This window comes from Bos indicus x Bos taurus, chromosome 1 (assembly GCF_003369695.1).
Source record: "Bos indicus x Bos taurus breed Angus x Brahman F1 hybrid chromosome 1, Bos_hybrid_MaternalHap_v2.0, whole genome shotgun sequence".
Taxonomy (NCBI): domain Eukaryota; kingdom Metazoa; phylum Chordata; class Mammalia; order Artiodactyla; family Bovidae; genus Bos; species Bos indicus x Bos taurus.
Genome location: NC_040076.1, coordinates 24,668,400 through 24,690,372, shown reverse-complemented (window position 1 = coordinate 24,690,372; position 21,973 = coordinate 24,668,400). Strand labels below are relative to the sequence as shown.

The 21,973-nt window shown below is 37.8% G+C and overlaps 1 protein-coding gene across 17 annotated transcripts in view; it reads right to left on the bottom strand.

Annotated features, from left to right (window-relative positions):
• The window catches only part of ROBO2 (roundabout guidance receptor 2), a 1,466,835-nt gene that overhangs the window by 169,694 nt on the left and 1,275,168 nt on the right, over nt 1-21,973 (bottom strand). For all 17 annotated transcript variants that reach the window (XM_027549011.1, XM_027548934.1, XM_027549246.1 and 14 more), the window contains exons 4-5: nt 19,865-19,985; nt 3,109-3,247 (exon numbers count right to left, since the gene is read on the bottom strand). In XM_027549011.1, the coding sequence (XP_027404812.1) occupies nt 3,109-3,247; nt 19,865-19,985 (260 nt within the window). The remainder of the gene's footprint in view (nt 1-3,108; nt 3,248-19,864; nt 19,986-21,973) is intronic.

Genomic DNA, 21,973 nt, shown 5'->3' with positions numbered 1-21,973 from the left:
CTCCCCCTCATTATGCAAAAGTGAAGCTTATGCTAATGCATACAAAGCTAAGAATGAATAAGCTTCTTTGAAATACCATTTAAAGATTGAGATTTCAAGAAAAATACATGGCTTCTATCATGATAAAAATACTGACCTCAATTTCTACATTGCACTGATCCTTGCTTTAAGCCTTTCTAACATACAATTTTAAAGCTTACACAGCATTTCCATTTGCCTAATACTTTAAAAATATTTAGCTGGTCACACAAAGCACTGTAGTCATCTCATGCCAGTAATAGAAGAATATAGAGTACAAACCTACAAACTGTTTCAAGGGAAGTTAGTAGAGGCATGATTTCAAAAATTTCAACTTTGCCTTTAGAGGTTTTTATATCAGATGTTCATAAAATGCAGCTTTAATGCTGTTATTTGATTTACATGTATCATTTTGAGCTCTGAAACAAATGAATAGGGCAACATTTGGAGAACATTGTGGCAAATACAGTTGTCAGGTTTATGACCTAACACCTAGAGCAATCTGGGAACAAATCAAACTAGGCTTAAGCTATATTTTCACTGAATTCAAACATATAGACGCATTAAAATGTAATACACCCTTACAACTTTCTATTTTTTCGACTTTTGTCCATGGGATCCTATTTAATGATTAAAAATGTCAAGGACGTAATGTGAATATTATGTAAACCTGGGTAATCATGTGACAAAAATAGCACTCCTTGTAGCTTTTCTTCCTAAAGTCCCAGAAAGCCAGTCTAATTATGAGAAAACACTTGACACATCCAGGTTTGGAAACATTCTTAGGACACCTGGCCAGAACAGCTTAAGGTCATAAAACAAGAAGAGACTGAGAACCTGTCATAGAACAGAGGAGACTGGGAAAATGTGACAACTTAAGACAATATCCTATAACATCCAACCAAAGTACCCCAGATAGGATCCTGGAGGAAAAGGAAGGCTGGTGAATTCAAAATAATGCATATAAACTTTCATTTTCATGTATCTGCATTTGTCTATTATGAGTTATAGATCTGTCACAGTTGTATAAGATAACAATATGGGGACTTTCTGAACTATCTCTTTGAATTTTCTCTGTGAATCCAAAAGTATCCCTAAATGAGAGATTTTGTATGGACAAGCTGTTTTTTTCTAGTAATTGAAAATTAGTCTTTGTTTATGCTCATTTTACAATATTATTAATCTCTTAGTCTTACATCAACATTTTAAAATTATACACAAAGTACCGTCAAATTTGTGGAAAGTTAGTGTATCTGTAGAAAATGGACTTCAGCAACTCAAATTCATCAATCACCTCTACTTGCTTTTCAACAGGCTTCTCCACTGGGAAAGTGTGAGGAGCTTCACGTGCAACAAACCTCTCCTAGCAGCATTCCTTTAAAACTAGATATCTGACTGTGCTTTGCTTAGTTGCTCAGTCGTGTCCAATCTCATGGACTGTAGCTCACCAGGCTCCTCTGTCCATGGGATTCTCCAGGCAAGAATACTGGAGTGGGTTGCCAAGCCCTCTCCAGAAGATCTTCCCAACCCAGGGATCAAACCCAGGTCTCCCACATTGCAGGCAGATTCTTTACCACCTGAGCCACCAGGGAAGGCCTGGTGTCAGGAAGATATCTGACAGCAAAATGAAAAACGAAACATAGAATCTATTTCTCTACTATTTATGCTGAAAGCTAAGCAAATTAAAATGTTCACTTGTCTCATTCCTATGCTGCTGCTGCTGCTAAGTCGCTTCAGTCGTGTCCGACTCTGTGCGACCCCATAGACAGCAGCCCAACCAGGCTTCCCTGTCCCTGGGATTCTCCAGACAAGAACATTGGAGTGGGTTGCCATTTCCTTCTTCAATGCATGAAAGCGAAGAGTGAAAGTGAAGTCGCTCAGTTGTGTCTGCTTCTTAGCGACCCCATGGACTGCAGCCTACCAGGCTCCTCCATCCATGGGATTTTCCAGGCAAGAGTACTGGAGTGGGATGCCATTGCCTTCTCCACTCATTCCTATAGTAGATTGCAAAGGAACCTCTCACTATTTAAAATGTTTGGTCCATTTCAAGTCAGTGCTGTTGATGATGTGATTTTAGAAAGTATAATGTCATAGACCTAGGGATATATAAAATTGAGATTTTGAAATGAATGTATACATTCAGGAAGGAAACAATAGCAGTGTCAGTGAAAGCACAAAAAAAGGCAATTTCTTTTCTGTGAAAGTATGTTTATAGTCAGACAGTTGAATGAAACCTAATTTCTTTTTTAGGAAAGAAAATTAGCAAAAAAGCAGGACATGAAATGATTTGCAGATCATGATTATAGTAGGTGTGATGCCTGTAGTTTCAGAAGGCAGGACTAGGAGGAAGGCCAAACAAATTTATAGCTAAAGTCACTTGTTACATAAGAATAAAAAAACGTGGCTGATTTATTTGATCATAAAAGTCAAGGTCCTGGGAGAATTTAGACTACAAAAATGTTTTATATTTATTTTCAGAAAAGATTACAAACATTTCTGGGCTTATCATCGAGAGATGAGAGACTGGGTTTTGTGATAAAAAGAACAGAAAAGAGTTGGAAGAGTTCTCCATGAAGAGATGACAAATGAGAAAGTGACAGGGAGTCCTTAAATGAAAATTCCCTCTATGGCTAGTGATATGCCTTTTCATTTTTGTATTGAATTCAATCTCTGTTTTGTCACAGACCCTATAATCCACTACACCCAGCAGCTTTCTGTAGCTTTGGCAATAGAGCAGTAGTTGAAGGATATAGTTGGGGTGGGTGGGTCGTTAGGAATTCAGCAGGAATATAATGGAAGACCTGGATAGGGCATGAGAGAGAGTTCGTTCTTCAGGAATCCTTGATAGTCGGGGATTGCAGATGGAGTGAAGGGTCAGGCATTTTTGTGAAAATTCAATGAAAGAGTAACATCAAAATCCTAGATGACTTCAGTATATAAACAGCAGATACTTGGCTTGCAAATGTAAAAGTCATGTGTGAAAATAATGCACCAAAATATGAGTGTTTGGTGGTACAACTAATGCTGTCTTTTTCTTATCTAATTATTCAATGGTCATCTAACAATTTTCCATACCTATGACGTTCTTACCTTCCTCTCGGCAAGTCTGCATCATCCTTTTTCCACCGCACAGTTGGCTGAGGATCTCCCTGGACCTGACAACGGAACTCTACAGCTTCTTCCTCCAGTACCACTTGGTTAATTGGCCTCCTGAGAAATGTGGGTCGTTCTTAGGGAAGAAAAAAAAAAAGAAAAATGAAATGAAAGTTGTCCATATTTTAAGTGCATTTTGAAAAAAGCATAAAAAACATGTGGTTTATTTTTGGCACATAAGTACCTAATTTTATAGCTCAACTGTCTTGATAAGGCTTCGTGGAACCTATTAACGTAACTGTATAAAATGAAATATTCTGGAACACATAAATAGCTAAAGTTTGTATATAAATCCATACTATCGGCTGGAAAATAAAACTGATTCTTCTGTGAATTTCTGAGCTAAATCATGTGGGTCTTGTCATAAAAATCTGAACATTGAATCCCACAGAAAAAAAGAAAAGAGATGAAAAAGATTATTTTCATCTATTACAATGACTCAGATTGGAGAAAACTGAAAGTTGAAACCAGTGGAAATATTAAAAAGGAAACAAATATTAATATTCCATCAACAAGGCTAGAGAAAACAAAAGAGTTGTGTTCTCAACATAAGCATATATTTCCTAAATTTTTTTACTAAAGTTATCCATTTGATAAGGACCTAATACTTCCATGGGCTTCCCTGGTGGCTCAGAGGGTAAAGCGTCCGCCTGCAATGCAGGGGACCCGGGTTCGATCTCTGGGTCGGGAAGATCTCCTGGATAAGGAAATGGCAACCCACTCTAGTACTCTTGCCTGAAGAATCCCATGGCTGGAGGAGCCTGGTAGGCTAGAGTCCATGGGGTCTCAGAGTTGGACACGACTAAGCAACTTCACACTTACAACACTTAACACTTCCATGAATGTTTTCACTTCATATGTGGAAAACTGTCTACTTGGTTTTTTTGTATGTCTGAAAAAAAATCTGTCAAACTAATTTTTCTTAAATAAAAAACCAATATCATTAGTAATTATTGTAAACTATTTACTGTCATATATAATTTTCTAAGGCTACTTCTAATTTTTCTCCTACATGCTCCAGATATTTGTCCATTTTTAAAAATGTAATATATGCTTGCTTAATTCTCTAATATTCTGATTTAGTGTTTCTGTTCTTTGGTCTTTTGCTGTTAATCTGTACCTAGCACTGTTAATTTGGATTCCAGCACTCATCTAAATAAAGCATGGACAAAAGAAATCCCTATCTTTAAGAATATCACTACTGAAGAGAAGTATAAAACAAAATGTAGATTTATGCATCTAAAAATACTTCAATGCTTTGTCTAGTTTCCTTTGTTTTTTATAATAACCTGATACACAGAAAATTACCATTTAATTTTTTATTGGCCCAGGTCTCTCAATCATAGGCAAGTACAGTACTGCTACTTATTGAAGTAGAAAAAGAGGTCAAGTAAAAGAAAAATGAAATCCATAGGGAGTGGACACAATTTATCTGACCATATGGCCATATTTAGTCTCTTAGAACTTTAGTTTCAAATCAATTTAAAAATGTGAATACAGTGGCACAAAAATTGAAACATATTCAGCATATGTTGAGTATAGACTGGATGTATATGATTTTATTGACTATATTTAGACCCATATTTATAAAACAAATGTGTAAACTACAAAAGGATATTTTATTGCAATAAAGTCAACCATCATTGGTATTCAAAAGGAAGATAACTTCATCTCGCCACAGTGAAGTAGACAGTTGTGATCAATTTCTTTAAACACAGACCTGCACATACTCAAGTATTTGTACACTGGGGTCCCAAATTCCCAAGACATAAAACAAGGCTCATGGGAGTTTATCATGAAGAGCTTTTAAATGCAGGATTTAGAAATAATCCAAAACACTTGGGGGAAAGTTTGCTTCAAAAGATTTTAGGTGGTCAGAATCAATTAGCTGTAAGCGTGCTCTGCTGACAACAGAAGAAATCTGCAAGTTGGATAGAATTAATTAGTGTTGTCCTTAGACAACTGACCACTGTGTGCACCAGTCAAGTATTTTAGTTCTGGCATAGTTAATATTGTTATTAACAATATTAAAAACAATATTGTTAAAACAATATTGTCAAAAACAATAGCTATTTTTGGCAGTATATAATAGGCAATAGAATCAGTATCTTCTTTTGAAAGTGGAATATTAATAGAAAAAAAAAGAGTTGGCATAGAAAGTAGGATTGATTTTTTTTTTTCCACTATCACTTAGGGATATTCAGTCAGTTCATTTAAAAGCTGTAATAACCCAATATTAAAGGAGAGCCAGGGTACTGTAGATATCACTAATGATTGAGAAATCACCAATTTCCTTCTGGCTCCCTCTGATTTTAAAGGGGGAGTTGTCCTAAAACTTGGCATATGATGAGCAAACTAAGATAAGTCTTTCCTTCATTCACCCCTTCATTCAGTGTGTGTTAATGCAACTTCCCCTATGCCAGACTTTGAGTGTGGTAGCTGGTGAAGAGACAGCAGCTTGGTTTCAACAGAAAAGTGGAGAGAGATGAAGTTACTTAGTTGGTAAATGGTAAGCCTGTGACAGGCCTTGTATGCCATGTCAAAGAATGTGAGTTCTGCACTTTAGGCAATAGAGAGATGTTGCAACATTTAAAGTAAGGAAGCATCATTTCTAATAACCATGTGAAAAGGATCATGTTGACAGATCTGTGGGAGATGAATTAGAAGAGAATACAAAACAGTGAAGGTTAAAATATTTATTGTAATAAATTATTTCAGTTTAGAACTGACACAGTGGTTCAAGGGATGTGGAAAAGGCATAGAATGAAGAGATACCAGAAATGGTTGATCAATCAGATGTGGAAGGAAAAGTTTAGGAAGATTCTCAAATATCCATTTAGCACAGTGGAACAAAATGACAGGTAAGGTATGGATCCGTGAATGTTTAGATCTTTTTATCTCAGAAATGGTGAGATGTGAAGAAAGATGTGAAAGATGAGGGAAAAATGGACCCCTCAACACTTAAGCCATTGTTAGCCTTCTGTTGCTTGAAGTCAAATGCATTCTTAATTAATATGGTAAACATATTACTATTTATAGAGAAAATAAATATGCTCACATCTATAGACATAGAGAACCTGTTGGATTAAAACTTCTAAATAAAGAAGGAATCATAAGAAACTTCTCATGAATGATGAAGACATTTTATCAGAAAATAAATGCAAAAATTACTTTTTTAAAGTAATATACTAAAGTCACACCTATTACAATCGGTAACAAAAAGGACATGCTGACTTTAGTGATCAAAAAGAAAAAGAAGGAAAGTGTAAGTTTTGGAGAAGAACCAAAATACTCATTACTTGCAGACATTCCACAATACAAATAATACAGAACAGTAACTTTGATCATAGATAACTGTGACAAAAGATAAGAACCACAGAAAATCATGGCAGCAATGCATCCAGTATTGCAAATTTGGGGATTTTAGTATAAACTGTGGCAAATTCATATGTTGAGATATTAATACTATCTATTTATCTACCTCTCTAACATGGAAAATTTTCATGGCATGATGCTGATTACAAAATAAATTTCATAAGAGTATATAGATTAGTTCCATTAAAATACATATGGATATTTTCAGCAAAGTTTTTGTATGCTTCCATTAACATGCTACCAGTCGTGAAATTTGGAGAAGGCAATGGCACCCCACTCCAGTACTCTTGCCTGGAAAATCCCATGGATGGAGGAACCTGGTGGGCTGCTGTCTATGGGGTTGCACAGAGTCGGACATGACTGAGCGACTTCACTTTCACTTTTCACTTTCATGCATTGGAGAAGGAAATGGCAACCCACTCCAGTGTTCTTGCCTGGAGAATCCCAGGGACGGGGGAACCTCGTGGGCTGCCGTCTAAGGGGTCGCACAGAGTTGGACACGACTGAAGCGACTTAGCAGCAGCAGTAGCAGCAGTCATAGAATTGCAACATGTGAGTATAATTAATTCAAACAACAAACTTTACATTAGACTTGTCACAAAAATAAACTTGTCTCTTTGTTCAGGGTATACCATTAAGGTCCTTGAGGACTTTTTTGGTTACCATACTTGTTGTAAGTCCCACTGTTTTGTATGGAGATACATGGAAGCACATGATTTATAATTTCAAGAAGGAAGAAAGACAGGGGATTTCCTGCTGATGTTCTGATGAACTCAGAAGGGGTGGCGAACTTTGCAATGAACGTAATTCTTTTCTGCCCTCAAGTAGAGTTTAGTTGCCTAGCAACTAGATAACCAAAGAACCGCATTTGGCATAGAATTTTTGGAAGTCTAACATTGTTTGTAGTGGAAAATGCAATTCAATTTATTAAAAAAAAAGGGGGGGGCAATGCAAAGAATCAGCAATCAGTTCAGTTCAGTTCAGTCACTCACTCATGGCCGACTCTTTGCAACCCCATGGACTGCAGCACGTCAGGCTTCCTGGTCCCTCACCAACTCCTGGAGCTTGTTCAAACTTGTGTCCATTGAGTCGGTGATGCCATCCAACCTTCTCATCCTCTGTCATCCCCTTCTCCTCCAGCCTACAATCTTTCTCAGCATCAGGGTCTTTTCTAATGAATCAGTTCTTCACATCAGGTGGCCAATGTATTGGAGCTTCAGCTTCAGCATTAGTCCTTCCAATATTCAGGACTGATTTCCTTTAGGATGGACTGGTTGGATCTCCTTGCTGTCCAAGGAACTCTCAAAAGTCTTCTCCAACACAACAGTTCAAAAGCATCAATTCTTCAGCACTCAGCTTTCTTTATAGCCCAACTCTCACATCCATACATGACTAATGGAAAAACAATAGCTTTGACTATATGGAACTCTGTCAGCAAAGTAATGTCGCTGCTTTTTAACACTAGGTTTGTCAGAGCTTTTCTTCCAAGAAGCAAGTGTCTTTTAATTTCATGGCGGCAGTTACCATCTGCAGTGATTTTGGAGCCCCCAAAATAAAGTCTGTTGCTGTTTCCATTGTTTTCCCATTTATTTTCCATGGAGTCATGTGACCAGATGCCATGATCTTAGTTTTCTGAATGTTGAGTTTTAAGCCAACTTTTTCACTCTTGTCTTTCATCAGGAGGCTCTTTAGTTCCTCTTTACTTTCTGCCATAAGGGTGGTGTCATCTGCATATCTGAGGTTATTGATATTTCTCCCGGCAATCTTGATTCCAGCTTGTACTTCATCCAGCCCGGCATTTTGCATGACATATTGTCACAAAAGTTAAATAAGCAGGATGACAATACATAGCCTTGACGTACTCCTTTCCCTGTTTGGAACCAGTCTGTTGTTCCATATCCAGTTCTAACTATTGCTTCTTGACCTGCATACAGATTTCTCAGGAGGCAGGTAAGGTGACCCAGTATTACCATGTCTTTAAGAATTTTCCAGAGTTTGTTGTGATCCACACAGTCAAAGGCTTTGGCTTAGTCAATAAAGCAGAGGTAGATGTTTTCTGGAACTCTCTTGATTTTTCCAGGATCCAACAGATGTTGGCAATTTGATCTCTGGTTCCTCTGTCTTTTCTAAAGCCAGCTTGAACATCGGGAAGTTCTTAGTTCACATACTGTGGAGACCTGGCTTGGAGAATTTTGAGCATTACTTTGCTAGCATGTGAGATAAATGCAATTGTGCAGTAGCTTGAACATTCTTTGGCATTGTCTTTCTTTGGGATTGGAATGAAAACTGACCTTTTCCAGTCCCGTGGCCACTGCTGACTTTTCCAAATTTGCTGGTATATTGAGCGAACACTTAAACAGCACCACCTTTTAGGACTTGAAATAGCTCAGCTGGAATTCCATCACCTCCACTAGTTTTGTTTGTAGTGATGCTTCCTAAGGCCCATCTAACTTCAGATTCCAGGATGTCTGGCTCTAGGTGAGTGATCACACCATTGTGGTTATCGAAATCATTAAGATATTGTTTTGTATAGTTCTTCTATGTATTCCTGCCACCTTTTCTTAATATCCTCTGCTTCTGTTAGGTCCGTACTATTTCTGTCCTTTATTGTGCCCATTAACACAAAGAATAACCCAGAAGAATGTCATCTGCATATACATGGCACATTAGAAAAGGTTTATACCTGAGTATATTGAGGGTGTGCCTTACAACAAAGTAATATCGAAATTTACTAATTCGTTGGAATTTGGTCACAACTTTAAAAAAAGACTGTTCTGAGAATTTCCATAATACATTTTGTGACAATTATCTCTAAATTGTGTTATTTGTTGTATCAATTGTTTTCTGCTCTTTATACTAAGTTCACTTTTATTTTGTAATTTTAACTGCCTACAAAGAACAGCATGTTAAAAACTGTAGTTTTGCTTACCATTTATTTAAATGGTAAGAACTGTTTTCAGTTTCCTTAACTAGGCTTTATTTCTAGAAAATTTAAGACTCAAACACGAATATTAAAGACTAAAGAAGTTGTACAGGTAGAAACGTATTTTAAATGCTTTGCCTTTGCAGGTTCTACTGTTATCATATGCCCAACACAAAGTCATACCTCTTTCAGACACACGTTACAAAAACTACAAGGAATTATCTTGGAGTTTTGTGTCAAAATCATTTGCAAATAAATGTATTTAGAAGGATTAGAAAGTAAAATGATAAGAGAAACATCAGGTTGATAACTGACCTCATTCAATACTCATTAATACCCCATGAAATTTGTATTCTATGAAGATCTGAACTAAAATAAATATACATGAAAAATCTTGAACTACTGTCTAACAAGCAAACCTAATTTTAACACATGTCAAAATAAGGTCAATGATTTTTCCATATTATCACCTTATGTCTGATCACATATTAAAACATAGGGGGAGAAATCTCAAGGGCTATTTGCTGACTGCTTATCAATTAGATTAGAGTTCCTCTGAATGGCTTGATTCCTAATTATACAGCCATAGAGTGATCAGAGACAATGTCTTTGCCAATGCAATTAACTTTTTTTATGTGAGATTAACTGGATTTGATTCACCTGCATAACTTGCTTACAAGGTTAATCTCTCTTGAGACAGTAGTCTTGTTTGGCACTGTGGTACTATGTAAAATACAGCTCTCAAGTAGTCAGGTCAATTTAGTAACAAACTGGCATTGTGGAAAAATCCAACTTTGTATGCAACTGTAATAAAATCAAACACCAAGTCTCCTTGTACTTACGTCAATAATATTCAAAAAGCAAAGATTCAATTTAACCCCCAAATCATAAATCTGAAATGTGGTTGCATAATATATCTAAAGTTTCTTACTTACACGCTACATTGAAGGAAATTAAGTGCCCAGAGAATTTCTCTTTTCAACTGTATTCAGTCAGTGAATAGGACTATAAAATTGGCAAAGGCTGTGCTGTGACAGCTATTACTAGGACAACCTTAACAATTTAAAAATGAGCTTTGTTTGACATTATAAAAGCAGCATTATGACAATAATTAGATAGGTAGAGTTCTAAGACTAAAGCTATGCAGTAAAAGCACATGAGACCTAACCACTGCTTGTAAATCTTACCTCAACTTCAGCTGACCCAAGAGGATCCACCACCCAGTTGTGCCCATTAAAGGAGGAAGTCAGAAAGCTAGTCCTAGTGTTATTTGAATAGGTATGTATGAAGGGCAGGGGTTAGGAGAGCCATTGAATGTGAATTACTGTGCCCTTCCAAAACAGACTGGATGATAACGATCAGTCTGCCTGACTGTGATTAAATAAATCCTGGCTGCACTAATTTCTTTTCTTGCCAAGAATTTTCTTTGTCTGAGAGAAACCATCCTGTGAAGCAAAAACAAACATAGGTAAAGGTTCTCAGAGGGAAAAAATAAATGCCTTTCTCACCATATTTTAGAGGGAAAGTTTCATGTTATTGCTGATACGAGAGTCATGGTGGGAGCAGGGGACCTGTCTATTCATTTTTCTACTCTATTTAAACATTTAGAGCTTGGCACATAGTAGGTGTTCAAGAGATATTTGTTAAATAAGTGAACAAATAAATATTTTGTTGTTTTAAGGTTTGCAAGTTAATATTATTTAAAAGAACTAGATTTTATCTTTAGCAATTATATTGATTTCGATAACACCTTATGTTTTGAATTCTTAAATGAAGGGCACACATTATCAATAAAGCATAGATATATCCTAAGGTACATTATGAGAAGATTTTATTCAGAAAAGAATATTAGTAAAATCCTGAAATGCAAGAGAAGTTAAAAATCCATGAAATAAGAACAAGATGCTCTAAATCAGAAATAATTCAGAAAAAGAGCTAGGAGATTTAACATCTAATTAATGAATTTATGCTTGACAGAAAAATAGAACAGAAAAAAAATGAACCATGTATTTCACTGAGTTGTTTGAATACAGCATTTTTAGATAAGATGCTCACTAAGTGTCTAACTCGGAGAAGGCAATGGCACCCCACTCCAGTACTCTTGCCTGGAAAATCCCATGGACAGAGGAGCCTGGTAGGCTGCAGTCCATGGGGTCGCTAAGAGTCAGACACGACTGAGCGACTGCACTTTCACTTTTCACAATCATGTATTGGAGAAGGAAATGGCAACCCACTCCAGTGTTCTTGCTTGGAGAATCCCAGGGACGGGGGAGCCTGGTGGGCTGCCGTTTGTGGGGTCGTACAGAGTCGGACACGACTGCAGCAACTTAGCAGCAGCAGCAGCAAGTGTCTAACTAGTAAGAGAAAAAAGTGCCAAACCGAGGCACGGTATTGAAACATTTCAGAACCATGGGATAAAGACAAAGTACTGAGTAAAGCTGAAAGAAAAAGAAAAGAAAAATGATCACATAGGAATCAAAAGTACAGTAGACTTCTCAAGAGTAACAGTGGAAACAAAATGATAGTTAAGTGACAACTTTAATATTCTAAGCAAAAATATTTTTTAAAACTGGAATTCTATAAGCAGCCAAAGTATCCATTGTTTTGGATAGAATAGAGACAGTTCAGTCTGGAACATGCTGTAGGCTCCAGTCAAGGAGAAATCTGGAGAAAAATACTGTTCTGAATACAAGAGTTAAGTAAGAAAAAAATACAAATATGGGATGCAGGAAACAGGGAATCCAGCAGCAGAGGAAAGGGGAGATGAATGTCAGAATGAAGTTTCTGGGGTAGATCTAAATAGCATCCACCCTGGTTGGACAGAGTAGAAAGTCTAAGGCCTCCAGGAAGGGTGCAGCAAGAGTGGACTTAATAGCTAAATAGAATTTAGAGAAATGTAAATCTCTTGTTTCAGTTTCAAGAATTCATGACAGGTATAGGTAAACACAAGTAAAAGGAAAAACGGACTTATTATAAACACATTATTGATAGGGGAGATTTTTGCATAATCTACCACCTCTGGCCTTAATATGTCTATGGTCAATAATGTGTTAATTGAAAGAAGATCGAATATAAGGCCAGAAAAGTAATGCTATTATAACACCATAACACTTAGCTCACAGTCCATATTTATAATATTATAACTTAAGTCATTGATATTAATATAATCAATGTTTCCAAAGTCAATATACTAAAGGACAAAAAGAGGGTGAGTGCTGGTGAGATATTGGGGAACAAGGTATCAGTAGGCCAAATCATCATCTTCCAAAATCAGAAGTCAATAAATGTGTAAAATTGCAGAATAAACACAAAGAAAAATGAGAGCATCCCAGAAGAAAAAGCAAAACAGGCTTATAGAAATGTTCAAAGATGAGAATTGGGTGTGTGTCTACATGAGGATATCTGTGTTGGGAGGAGGGGGCAAGACATCTCTGCATTTCATTTAAGATTTGTAATACTACTAATATCTATAAGAAATGTAGCATATAAAATCATTTTTATGTATTATTTCTTTAAACATTTAAAAATCATTGAAAAAATTTTTCTTATTTTTTGGTTGTTTTTTAATGACAGTTAAATTCTGCATAATGGATATCTCAAGCTACCCATAATTGGAAATTTAATTATATACTTCAACTTATAATTATATACTTCAAATTATATACTTATATACTTCAACTCTAGTTTTTTTTGTCTTCAGGAGCTCTAGAAGTTAATTAACATATGTAAATTGCTAGAAAGTATTTTTTATGAAGACATCATGGCTTCCCAGGTGGTTCAGTGGTAAATCTGCCTGCCTAGGAGATGCAGGTTCAATTCCTGGGCTGAGAAGGTCCCCTGGAGAAGGACTTGGCAATCTACTCCAGTATTCTTACCTGGGAAACCCCATGGAAAAAGGAGCCTGGAGGGCTACAGTCCATGGGGTCACAAAAGTGTTGGACATGAATTAGCAACAAAACAGCAGCAGCAGATTGTGTTAAAGAGTTTAGTGTCCTTCTACACTAGGATGCCCACTTCCAATTTTTACATCTGGTGCTGCCACTTAACTAGGATGTTATTTTCTAGTCAGCAAATATTAAAGAAGAACAAACACCATAAAAGAGTGGCCGAGAGGAGATACCCCACGTCCAAGGTCAGAGAAACCCCAGTAAGACGGTAGGTGCTGGAGCGGCTGTGAGGAGATATCCCACGTTCAAGGGCAAAGGAGAAGCCCTAGCAAGATGGTAGGAGGGGTAAATTCACATCTAGAATCAAACCCCATTCCCGCCGGAGACTTTAAGAGGGCTCAAACAAACCTTGTGAGACCCAGGGACCCTACAGAGACTGAGACAGAACCGTGTTTGAGTGTTGCCTGTGGAGGTAAGACTCAGCAGTGGACTGCCACAGGGACAGGGGCTCTGGGTGCAGCAGACTTAGGTATGGCATAAGCCCTCTTGAAGAAGGTCGCCATTAACCCGACCATAGAGCCGCCAGAACTGACAGACTGGGAAATACACTCTTGGAGGGCACAAACAGATCACTGTACACCAGGATCCAGTAGAAAGGAGCAGTGATCCCATAAGAGGAGCTACCCCACGTCCAAGAAGGGGTGGCTGCCTGGGCGCAGGAGGGCCTAGAGGAGCTATTCCATGTTCAAGGTCAGGAGGGGCGGAGGTGAGGAGATACCCCTTGTCCAAGGTAAAAAGCAGCGGCTGTGCTTTGCTGGAGCAGCCGTGAAGAGATATCCAACATCCAAGGTAAGAGAAACCCAAGTAAGACGGTAGGTGTTGCAAGAGGGCATCAGAGGGCAGACACACTGAAACCATAATCACAGAAAACTAGTCAATCTAATCACACTAGGACCACAGCCTTGTCTAACTCGATGAAACTAAGCCATGCCCGTGGGGCCACCCAAGATGGGTGGGTCATGGTGGAGAGGTCTGACAGAATGTGGTCCACTGGAGAAGGGAATGGCAAACCACTTCAGTATTCTTGCCTTGAAAACCCCATGAACAGTATGAAAAGGCAAAATGATAGGATACTGAAAGAGGAACTCCCCAGGTCAGTAGGTGCCCAATATGCTACTGGAGATCAGTGGAGAAATAACTCCAGAAAGAATGAAGGGATGGAGCCAAAGCAAAAAGAATACCCATCTGTGGATGTGACTGGTGATAGAAGCAAGGTCCGATGCTGTAAAGAGCAATATTGCATAGGAACCTGGAATGTCAGGTCCATGAATCAAGGCAAATTGAAAGTGGTCAGACAGGAGATAGCAAGAGTGAACATCAACATTCTAGGAATCAGCGAACTAAAATGGACTGGAATGGGTGAATTTAACTCAGATGACCATTATATGTACTACGGTGGGCAGGAATCCCTTAGAAGAAATGGAATAGCCATCATGGTCAACAAAAGGAGTCCGAAATACAGTACTTTGATGCAATCTCAAAAATGACAGAATGATCTCTGTTCGTTTCCAAGGCAAACCATTCAACATTACAGTAATCCAAGTCTATGCCCCAACCAGTAATGCTGAAGAAGCTGAAGTTGATCGGTTCTATGAAGGCCTACAAGACCTTTTAGAACTAACATCCCAAAAGGTTGTCCTTTTCATTATAGGGGACTGGAATGCAAAAGTAGGAAGTCAAGAAACACCTGGAGTCACAGGAAAATTTGGCATTGGAGTACAGAATGAAGCAGGGCAAAGGCTAATAGAGTTTTGCCAAGAGAACACACTGGTCATAGCAAACACCCTCTTCCAAAAACACAAGAGAAGACTACACATGGACATCACCTGATCAATGGCAAATTCTGATTATATTCTTTAGGTATGACCTAAATCAAATCCCTTATGATTATACAGTAGAAGTGACAAATAGATTTAAGGGACTAGATCTGATAGACAGAGTGCCTAATGAACTATGGACAGAGGTTCATGACATTGTACAGGAGACAGGGATCAAGACCATCCCCAAGAAAAATAAATGAAAAAAGGAAAATGGCTGTCTCAGGAGGCCTTACTAATAGCTGTGAAAGAAGAGAAGCAAAAAGCAAAGGAGAAAAGGAAAGATATACTCATTTGAATGCAGAGTTCCAAAAAATAGCAAGGAGAGATAAGAAAGCCTTCCTCAGTGATCAGTGCAAACAAATAGAGGAAAACAATACAAAGGGAAAGACTAGAGATCTCTTCAAAAATTAGACATACCAAGGGAACGTTTCATGGAAAGATGGGCTCAGTAAAGGAGAGAAATTGGACCTAAGAAAAGCAGAAAATATTAAGAAGAGGGGGCAAGAAAATGCAGAAGAACTGTACAAAAAAGATCTGCACGACCCAGATAATCACAATGGTATGATCTCTCACCTAGAGCCAGACATCCTAGAATGTGAAGTGGGCCTTAGAAAGCATCACTACGAACAAAGCTAGTGGAGGTGACGGAATTCCAGTTGAGCTATTTCAAATCCTAAAATATAATGCTGTGAAAGTGCTGCACTCAATATGCCAGCAAATTTGGAAAACTCAGCAGTGGCCACAGGACTGGAAAAGGGCAGCAGTCATTCCATCCCTAAGGAAGGTAACACCAAAGAATGCTCAAACTACTGCACAGTTGCACTCAGCTCACACGCTAGTAAAGTAATGTTCAAAATTCTCTAAGCCAGGCTTCAAGAGTACCTGAAGTGAATTCCAGATGTTTAAGCTGGTTTTAGAAAAAGCAATGGAACCAGAGATCAAATTGCCAACATCCACTGGATCATCAAAAAAGCAAGAGAGTTCCTGAAAAACATCTATTTCTGTTTTACTGACTATGCCAAAGCCTTCGAATGTGTGGATCACAATAAACTGGAAAATTCTGAAAGAGATGGGAATACCAGACCACCTGACCTGCTCTTGAGAAACCTGCATGCAGGTCAGGAAGCAACAGTTAGAACGGGACATGGAACAACAGACTGGTTCCAAATAGAAAAGGAGTACATCAAGGCTGAATATTGTCACACTGCTTATTTAACTTATATGCAGAGTAAATCATGAGAAACGCTGGGCTGGAGGAAGCACAAGCTGGAATCAAGATTGCTGGGAGAAATATCAATAACCTCAGATACACAGATGACACCACCCTTATGGAAAAAAGTAAAAAAAGAACTAAAGAACCTCTTGATGAAAGTGAAAGAGGAGAGTGAAAAAGTTGGCTTAAAGTTCAACATTCAGAAAACTGCATGGCATGCAGTCCCATCACTTCATGGCAAATAGTTGGGGAAACAGTGGAAACAGTGTCAGACTTTATTTTTGGGGGCTCCGAAATCACTGCAGATGGTGATTGCAGCCATGAAATTAAAAGACGCTTACTCCTTGGAAGAAAAGCTATGACTAACCAAGACAGCATATTAAGAAGCAGCGACATTACTTTGCCAAAAAAGGTCCATTTAGTCAAGGCTATGGTTTTTCCAGTAGTCATGTATGGATGTGAGAATTGGACTATAAAGAAAGCTAGGTGTCACAGAATTGATGCTTTTGAACGGTGTTGTTGCAGAAGATTCTTGACAGTCCCTTGGACTGCAAGGAGGTTTAAGCAGTCTGTCCTCAAGGAGATCAGTCCTGAGTTTCATTGGTAGGACTGATGTTGAAACTGAAAGTCCAATGTTTTGGCCACATGATGAGAAATGCTGACTCATTTCAAAAGACCATGATGCTGGGAAAGATTGAAGGCAGAAGGAAAAGTGGATGACAGAGGATGAGTGGTTGGATGACATTACCAACTCAATGGACATGAGTTTTGGTGAACCCGGGGAATTGGTGATAGACGGGGAGGCCTGGCATGCTGCAGTCCATGGGTTCGCCAAGAGTTGGACACAACTGAGTGACTTAACTGAAGGAAAGATGAAATACAAATAGGTTTACTAGAAAACATTTTTCTGGATATAAAGCACCAAGATAAAATAAAGAAGGCCTCGTTATACAAAGTACACTAGTTATTTTATTTTCTCTAAGCATTGGGGAGTCAATGTACAGGAGGGGTCTTTCTCAAACAATAGTAGTCACAATCTTGAAACACTTAAGCCATCATGACTCTTTTAATGTTTTATTCCTTGGTTTGGATTTTTTTTCAATTTCAATTATGGAATTTTACTTTTTCCCACAACTTAAGACTGTACCTATAACCCCTTAGGTCAGTTCTGACTATACCACAATATAAATGTTTCTCTGTTCCTTAAATCAATTGTTCTAGAAGAGCTGCCTGTAGACAAATTTGATCTCTTTGGTTTACAGCTGTTTTCAAAATAATTTAGAAGTCCCTCCTGTAACTCCTCACATAATTAGTGAAATTCTGTAGTTCTAATCATGTTTTTAAAGAAAGTAGGATAAATATGTCATAACACAGTCACATTTGGTAAATCTAATTACTTGGGTATTAACAATAAACACTTTCAGTTTTCTTCTGAAGGCAATATATACTGCTGTAATACAATAATTTTCTGCTTTGAAGCTGGTGGTAGCTGCAGTATTATAGGGAAGAGTGTTTCTTTAAATAGCACAGCTGTACTTGTGGGTTTTCAATGCTAGTGTTTGGTGACCACTAATTTCATATCTTAGCAGGCAAAACTGCATTTTATTCATTACAAGTGAAGCACATTCTGAGACTCTTAAAGGTGACTGCATGATATCTAAGGGCTAACATGGATACTTGTCTGGACTCCACAGGAGAGAAATTAACACGCACACTTGAAACAGTTTTGTTTTTACTGTTCAATTCCTTTCATGAAGTATGGGATTTTTCTTGGTTTTGTCATTTTGGACTTCAAGCTACTTAGTAGCCACAAGGAGTATGACCAGAGATTACCTGGTACTCAGAGCAATTAAAAAGAGAGGTCTGCACTCTGGTACATATTCATAAAGCACATCTACACTCTAAATGTAATGGAAATCACACTGTGGCTCTTTTTTGCATCATGGCATTCCCATTACCCCATGGGTGGCACATCCCAAGCTACCAAAGAAGTTTCTTTAGGGACGCATGGCAGATTCTGATGCCGCCCTTGGCGTGTTCTGGAGGAATGATGTGGTGTCTTATGTTATGCACAGATCCAGAAGATTATTTTACTGGCACAAAAAGAGTAATCTAAAATTCACAATTATCTCATATTTAAGAAAAACACATAGTATCTGTAACAGTGACTGTTTTATTCATATATACATGTATTTATTATATATATATATATATACATATACACATCTATATATAATGGAGAAGGCAATGGCACCCCACTCCAGTACTCTTGCTTGGAAAATCCCATGGATGGGGGAGCCTGTTAGGCTGCAGTCCGTGGGGGTCACTAAGAGTTGGACACGACTGAGGGACTTCACTTTCACTTTTCACTTTCATGCATTGGAGAAGGAAATGGCAACCCACTCCAGTGTTCTTGCCTGGAGAATCCCAGGGACGGGGGAGCCTGGTGGGCTGCCGTCTATGGTGTCACACAGAGTCAGACACGACTGAAGTGACTTAGCATAGCATAGCATCTATATATAAATATGTGTATGTGAGTATGTTTGGGTGTATTCATATAATATATAACTCCATACAGATACTTGAATGAGATTTCAATATTTTCTAAAAGATGTTTTATTTTCCAGTATCTTGAGGATCTCCATTTTTTCCCCAATTTTCTGTCACTGTATTAATATTTCTCTTTTAATTTTTCACAGCTGCTCAGTATTTTCCCTACTTTTGTTTGTTCCATCATATTTATCATCTCCAATTTCTTCCTTTCTAATGTTTTCTTTACTACTTCTGTGATACAGATCTAGTAATGTTTTAACTAAAATTAACTAAGTTACTCCAGCTCAAGAGGCCCTTGGTTCTTAAAGTTGAAGAAACATGAATATCATAGCAAAATAGTTTAATAACTTTTTTCTATTTTTTGATTCTGTGTGTATAACTAGCAAGCTGGTCTTTTTATCATGAGCTAAAACTGCAAGTAGCTCAATCTGAGATTTTTTAAGTAGAAGATAAGTGAAATGACTTTATAGTATACTCTCTAATTTTTAAAAGCCTTATCTCATGTCATGCACATAATAAATATTCGATAAACGCATCACAATGGAATGAGTGATAAACTTTAGACGGATATAATCTCCAACAGATTTTGAGAAAGAGTAATTTTTAACATTTTTATGAAAGGCAAAATCTTATAGACATATAGGAATGAAGCAGGTAAATTGTTTCAAAAGTTTAATTTTCTTCAAATCAAAGATTTCATCTGAAAGAACCAGAAAACAAGACAATTCTAGTTTATTCAGCTCACTACAAGTCATAAGTAACCATCCGTATATGGCCTGGTGTTTGGTATTAGCAAAAATATTTAAAAGCGAAGAAAGAGTAGATAATAAATAGCAACTTATAAATTAAAACAGAGTTTTACCAAAGACAGTCAGCTCTGCTGGATCACTGTCTCTCTCCCCCACCATGTTGGTGCCCACACACGTATACATCCCGGCATCACTCTTTCTGGTATTGGAGATCATTAGTTTTCCACCACGGATCTGTTAAAATTGGACGGAAGAAAGAAAATAAAGGAAAATGGAGAAGAAAAGAAACAGAGAAAAAAGGTCGTTAATAAAAAAATCTTGAAAAATTAAGCACATCATTTTTCTCTAAAAGAAATGGCTGAGTGTCTAAGACACAAAACTCTCCCACTCTTTTGGCATCTTTTAAATTCTGCTTCCATGTAAGCCTCCATATTCTCTTTCTAGAGAATGCTTCTTTTAAGGCAGTCTTCCTATCTCTTGCCTGATCCTATTTCGAGACTTGTGACTGCTGCCATTAAACCTCATGGTTGGTCTTCACTCTGAAATTCTGTTGAATGAATTTCTATTGACATCTGTCATCAGAAAGAAGCACTAGATATTTTATTTTGATAATATAATGAGATCCAGTTGACTCAGAAGAATTCAATGAGTATTTGTTGAGTACTTCTACTGGCTGGGCAGTGTTCTAGGTCCTTGAGATTCAGCAGTAAATCAAAAAGTAAAAATCTCTGTCTTCATGGGGTATTTGTTAGCATTAAAATTATCTTTGTCTCATCTTAACTGTATTTATAAGACAACTTTTGAAGAGGGATGTGAGGTTGAATAAAAACAAATAATTTTTTGGAATGATGAGTATGACTTGGTACAAACTGTTGGCTTTGTATAGGTGGCCCCTAAATGTTTCTTAAATAAGAAGCATTTCTGTTTGAATAAACAAATATAATGATGTTAAAATATTGTTTGTTAAGAGGATACTACAGCAGAATAAGCTTTTCAGTAAGTGTATCATCAACTTACAGGTTCTTTTCCAATTTTGAGTTTTGTTTTTTTTTTCAAACAATCTCTCTTAAAGAGATATGAGATAAGAATATGCTGGTTTCCTCCTTTACTTTTTAATTTCACAGGCAGATAGAACTCAAGTAGATATGTTTTCATCAGACATATTTCAGGCTCTAAAACTAGCCATGTATTTTCAACAGAGTATTTTCAACATTTTTTTATACTTCGGAAGAAAAGATCATCAACCTTTTCTCAACTAAATGCAGTAGAATAAATGATAGGTTATAAACCAGGGAGGCCATTTCTCCTCCCCTTGAAAATGAAACTGACAGTATGACTTGATTTGCTCAGTGGAACTAAAGCAACATTTCACTGGAAGAAAGGCACTTGCAACATAGGGACTTGACTGCTTGCTGCAGCTGGAACCCTGAGACAACTATGGGAATTAGCTCAAGCTGAGTGCATGCTAAGTCACTTCCGTCCTGTGTGCCTCTTTGTGACCCTATGGACTATAGCTCACCAGGCTCCTCTGTCCATGGAATTCTCCAGGCAAGAATACTGGAATAGGTTGTCATGCCCTCCTCCAGGGGATCTTGCCAACCCAGGAATAAAACCCGCATCTCTTACGTCTCCTGCATTGGCGGGCAGGTTCTTCACTACCGGTGCCACCTGGGGAGCCCCAGCCCAAGCTAGTCTGCTGGAATATGGGAGGCTATGAGGAGAAGAACCAAGATGGCTGGCTTGAGAAGTAGTCAATGGCCAGACATGTGAGTACAGGAAAGTTATCCTAGATCATTCAGCTGCCAGCACACTTTCAAACAAGCCACAGAAGCTGGAGAACGCCTAGCAAAGATCAACCAACCTGGCAATGAGCAAAGAACTGTCAACTCACGCACAGAATCACAGAATAAATGCAATGGTTGTATTGTGGGGTGATTTGTTACAAAGCAAAAATTTAATGATTACAAACACGAAAAAGAAAATCTTGAACAGGAGCACATTTTCCTAAGTTTGGTAGCCAAGCACAGACCACTGGGAACCAAACGATCTTTCACTGTAGATCTCCACAGTGTCCACAGTTCAAACCAGAATATTCATGTGAATATGCTGTGATCTTTTGCATGGCCTCTCTGGTTCTGTGTTATGATGTAATCACAACATACACATAAGAATAAAATCTCACTTATAAGATATTTTTAAAGATAATAGACACCCATACTATA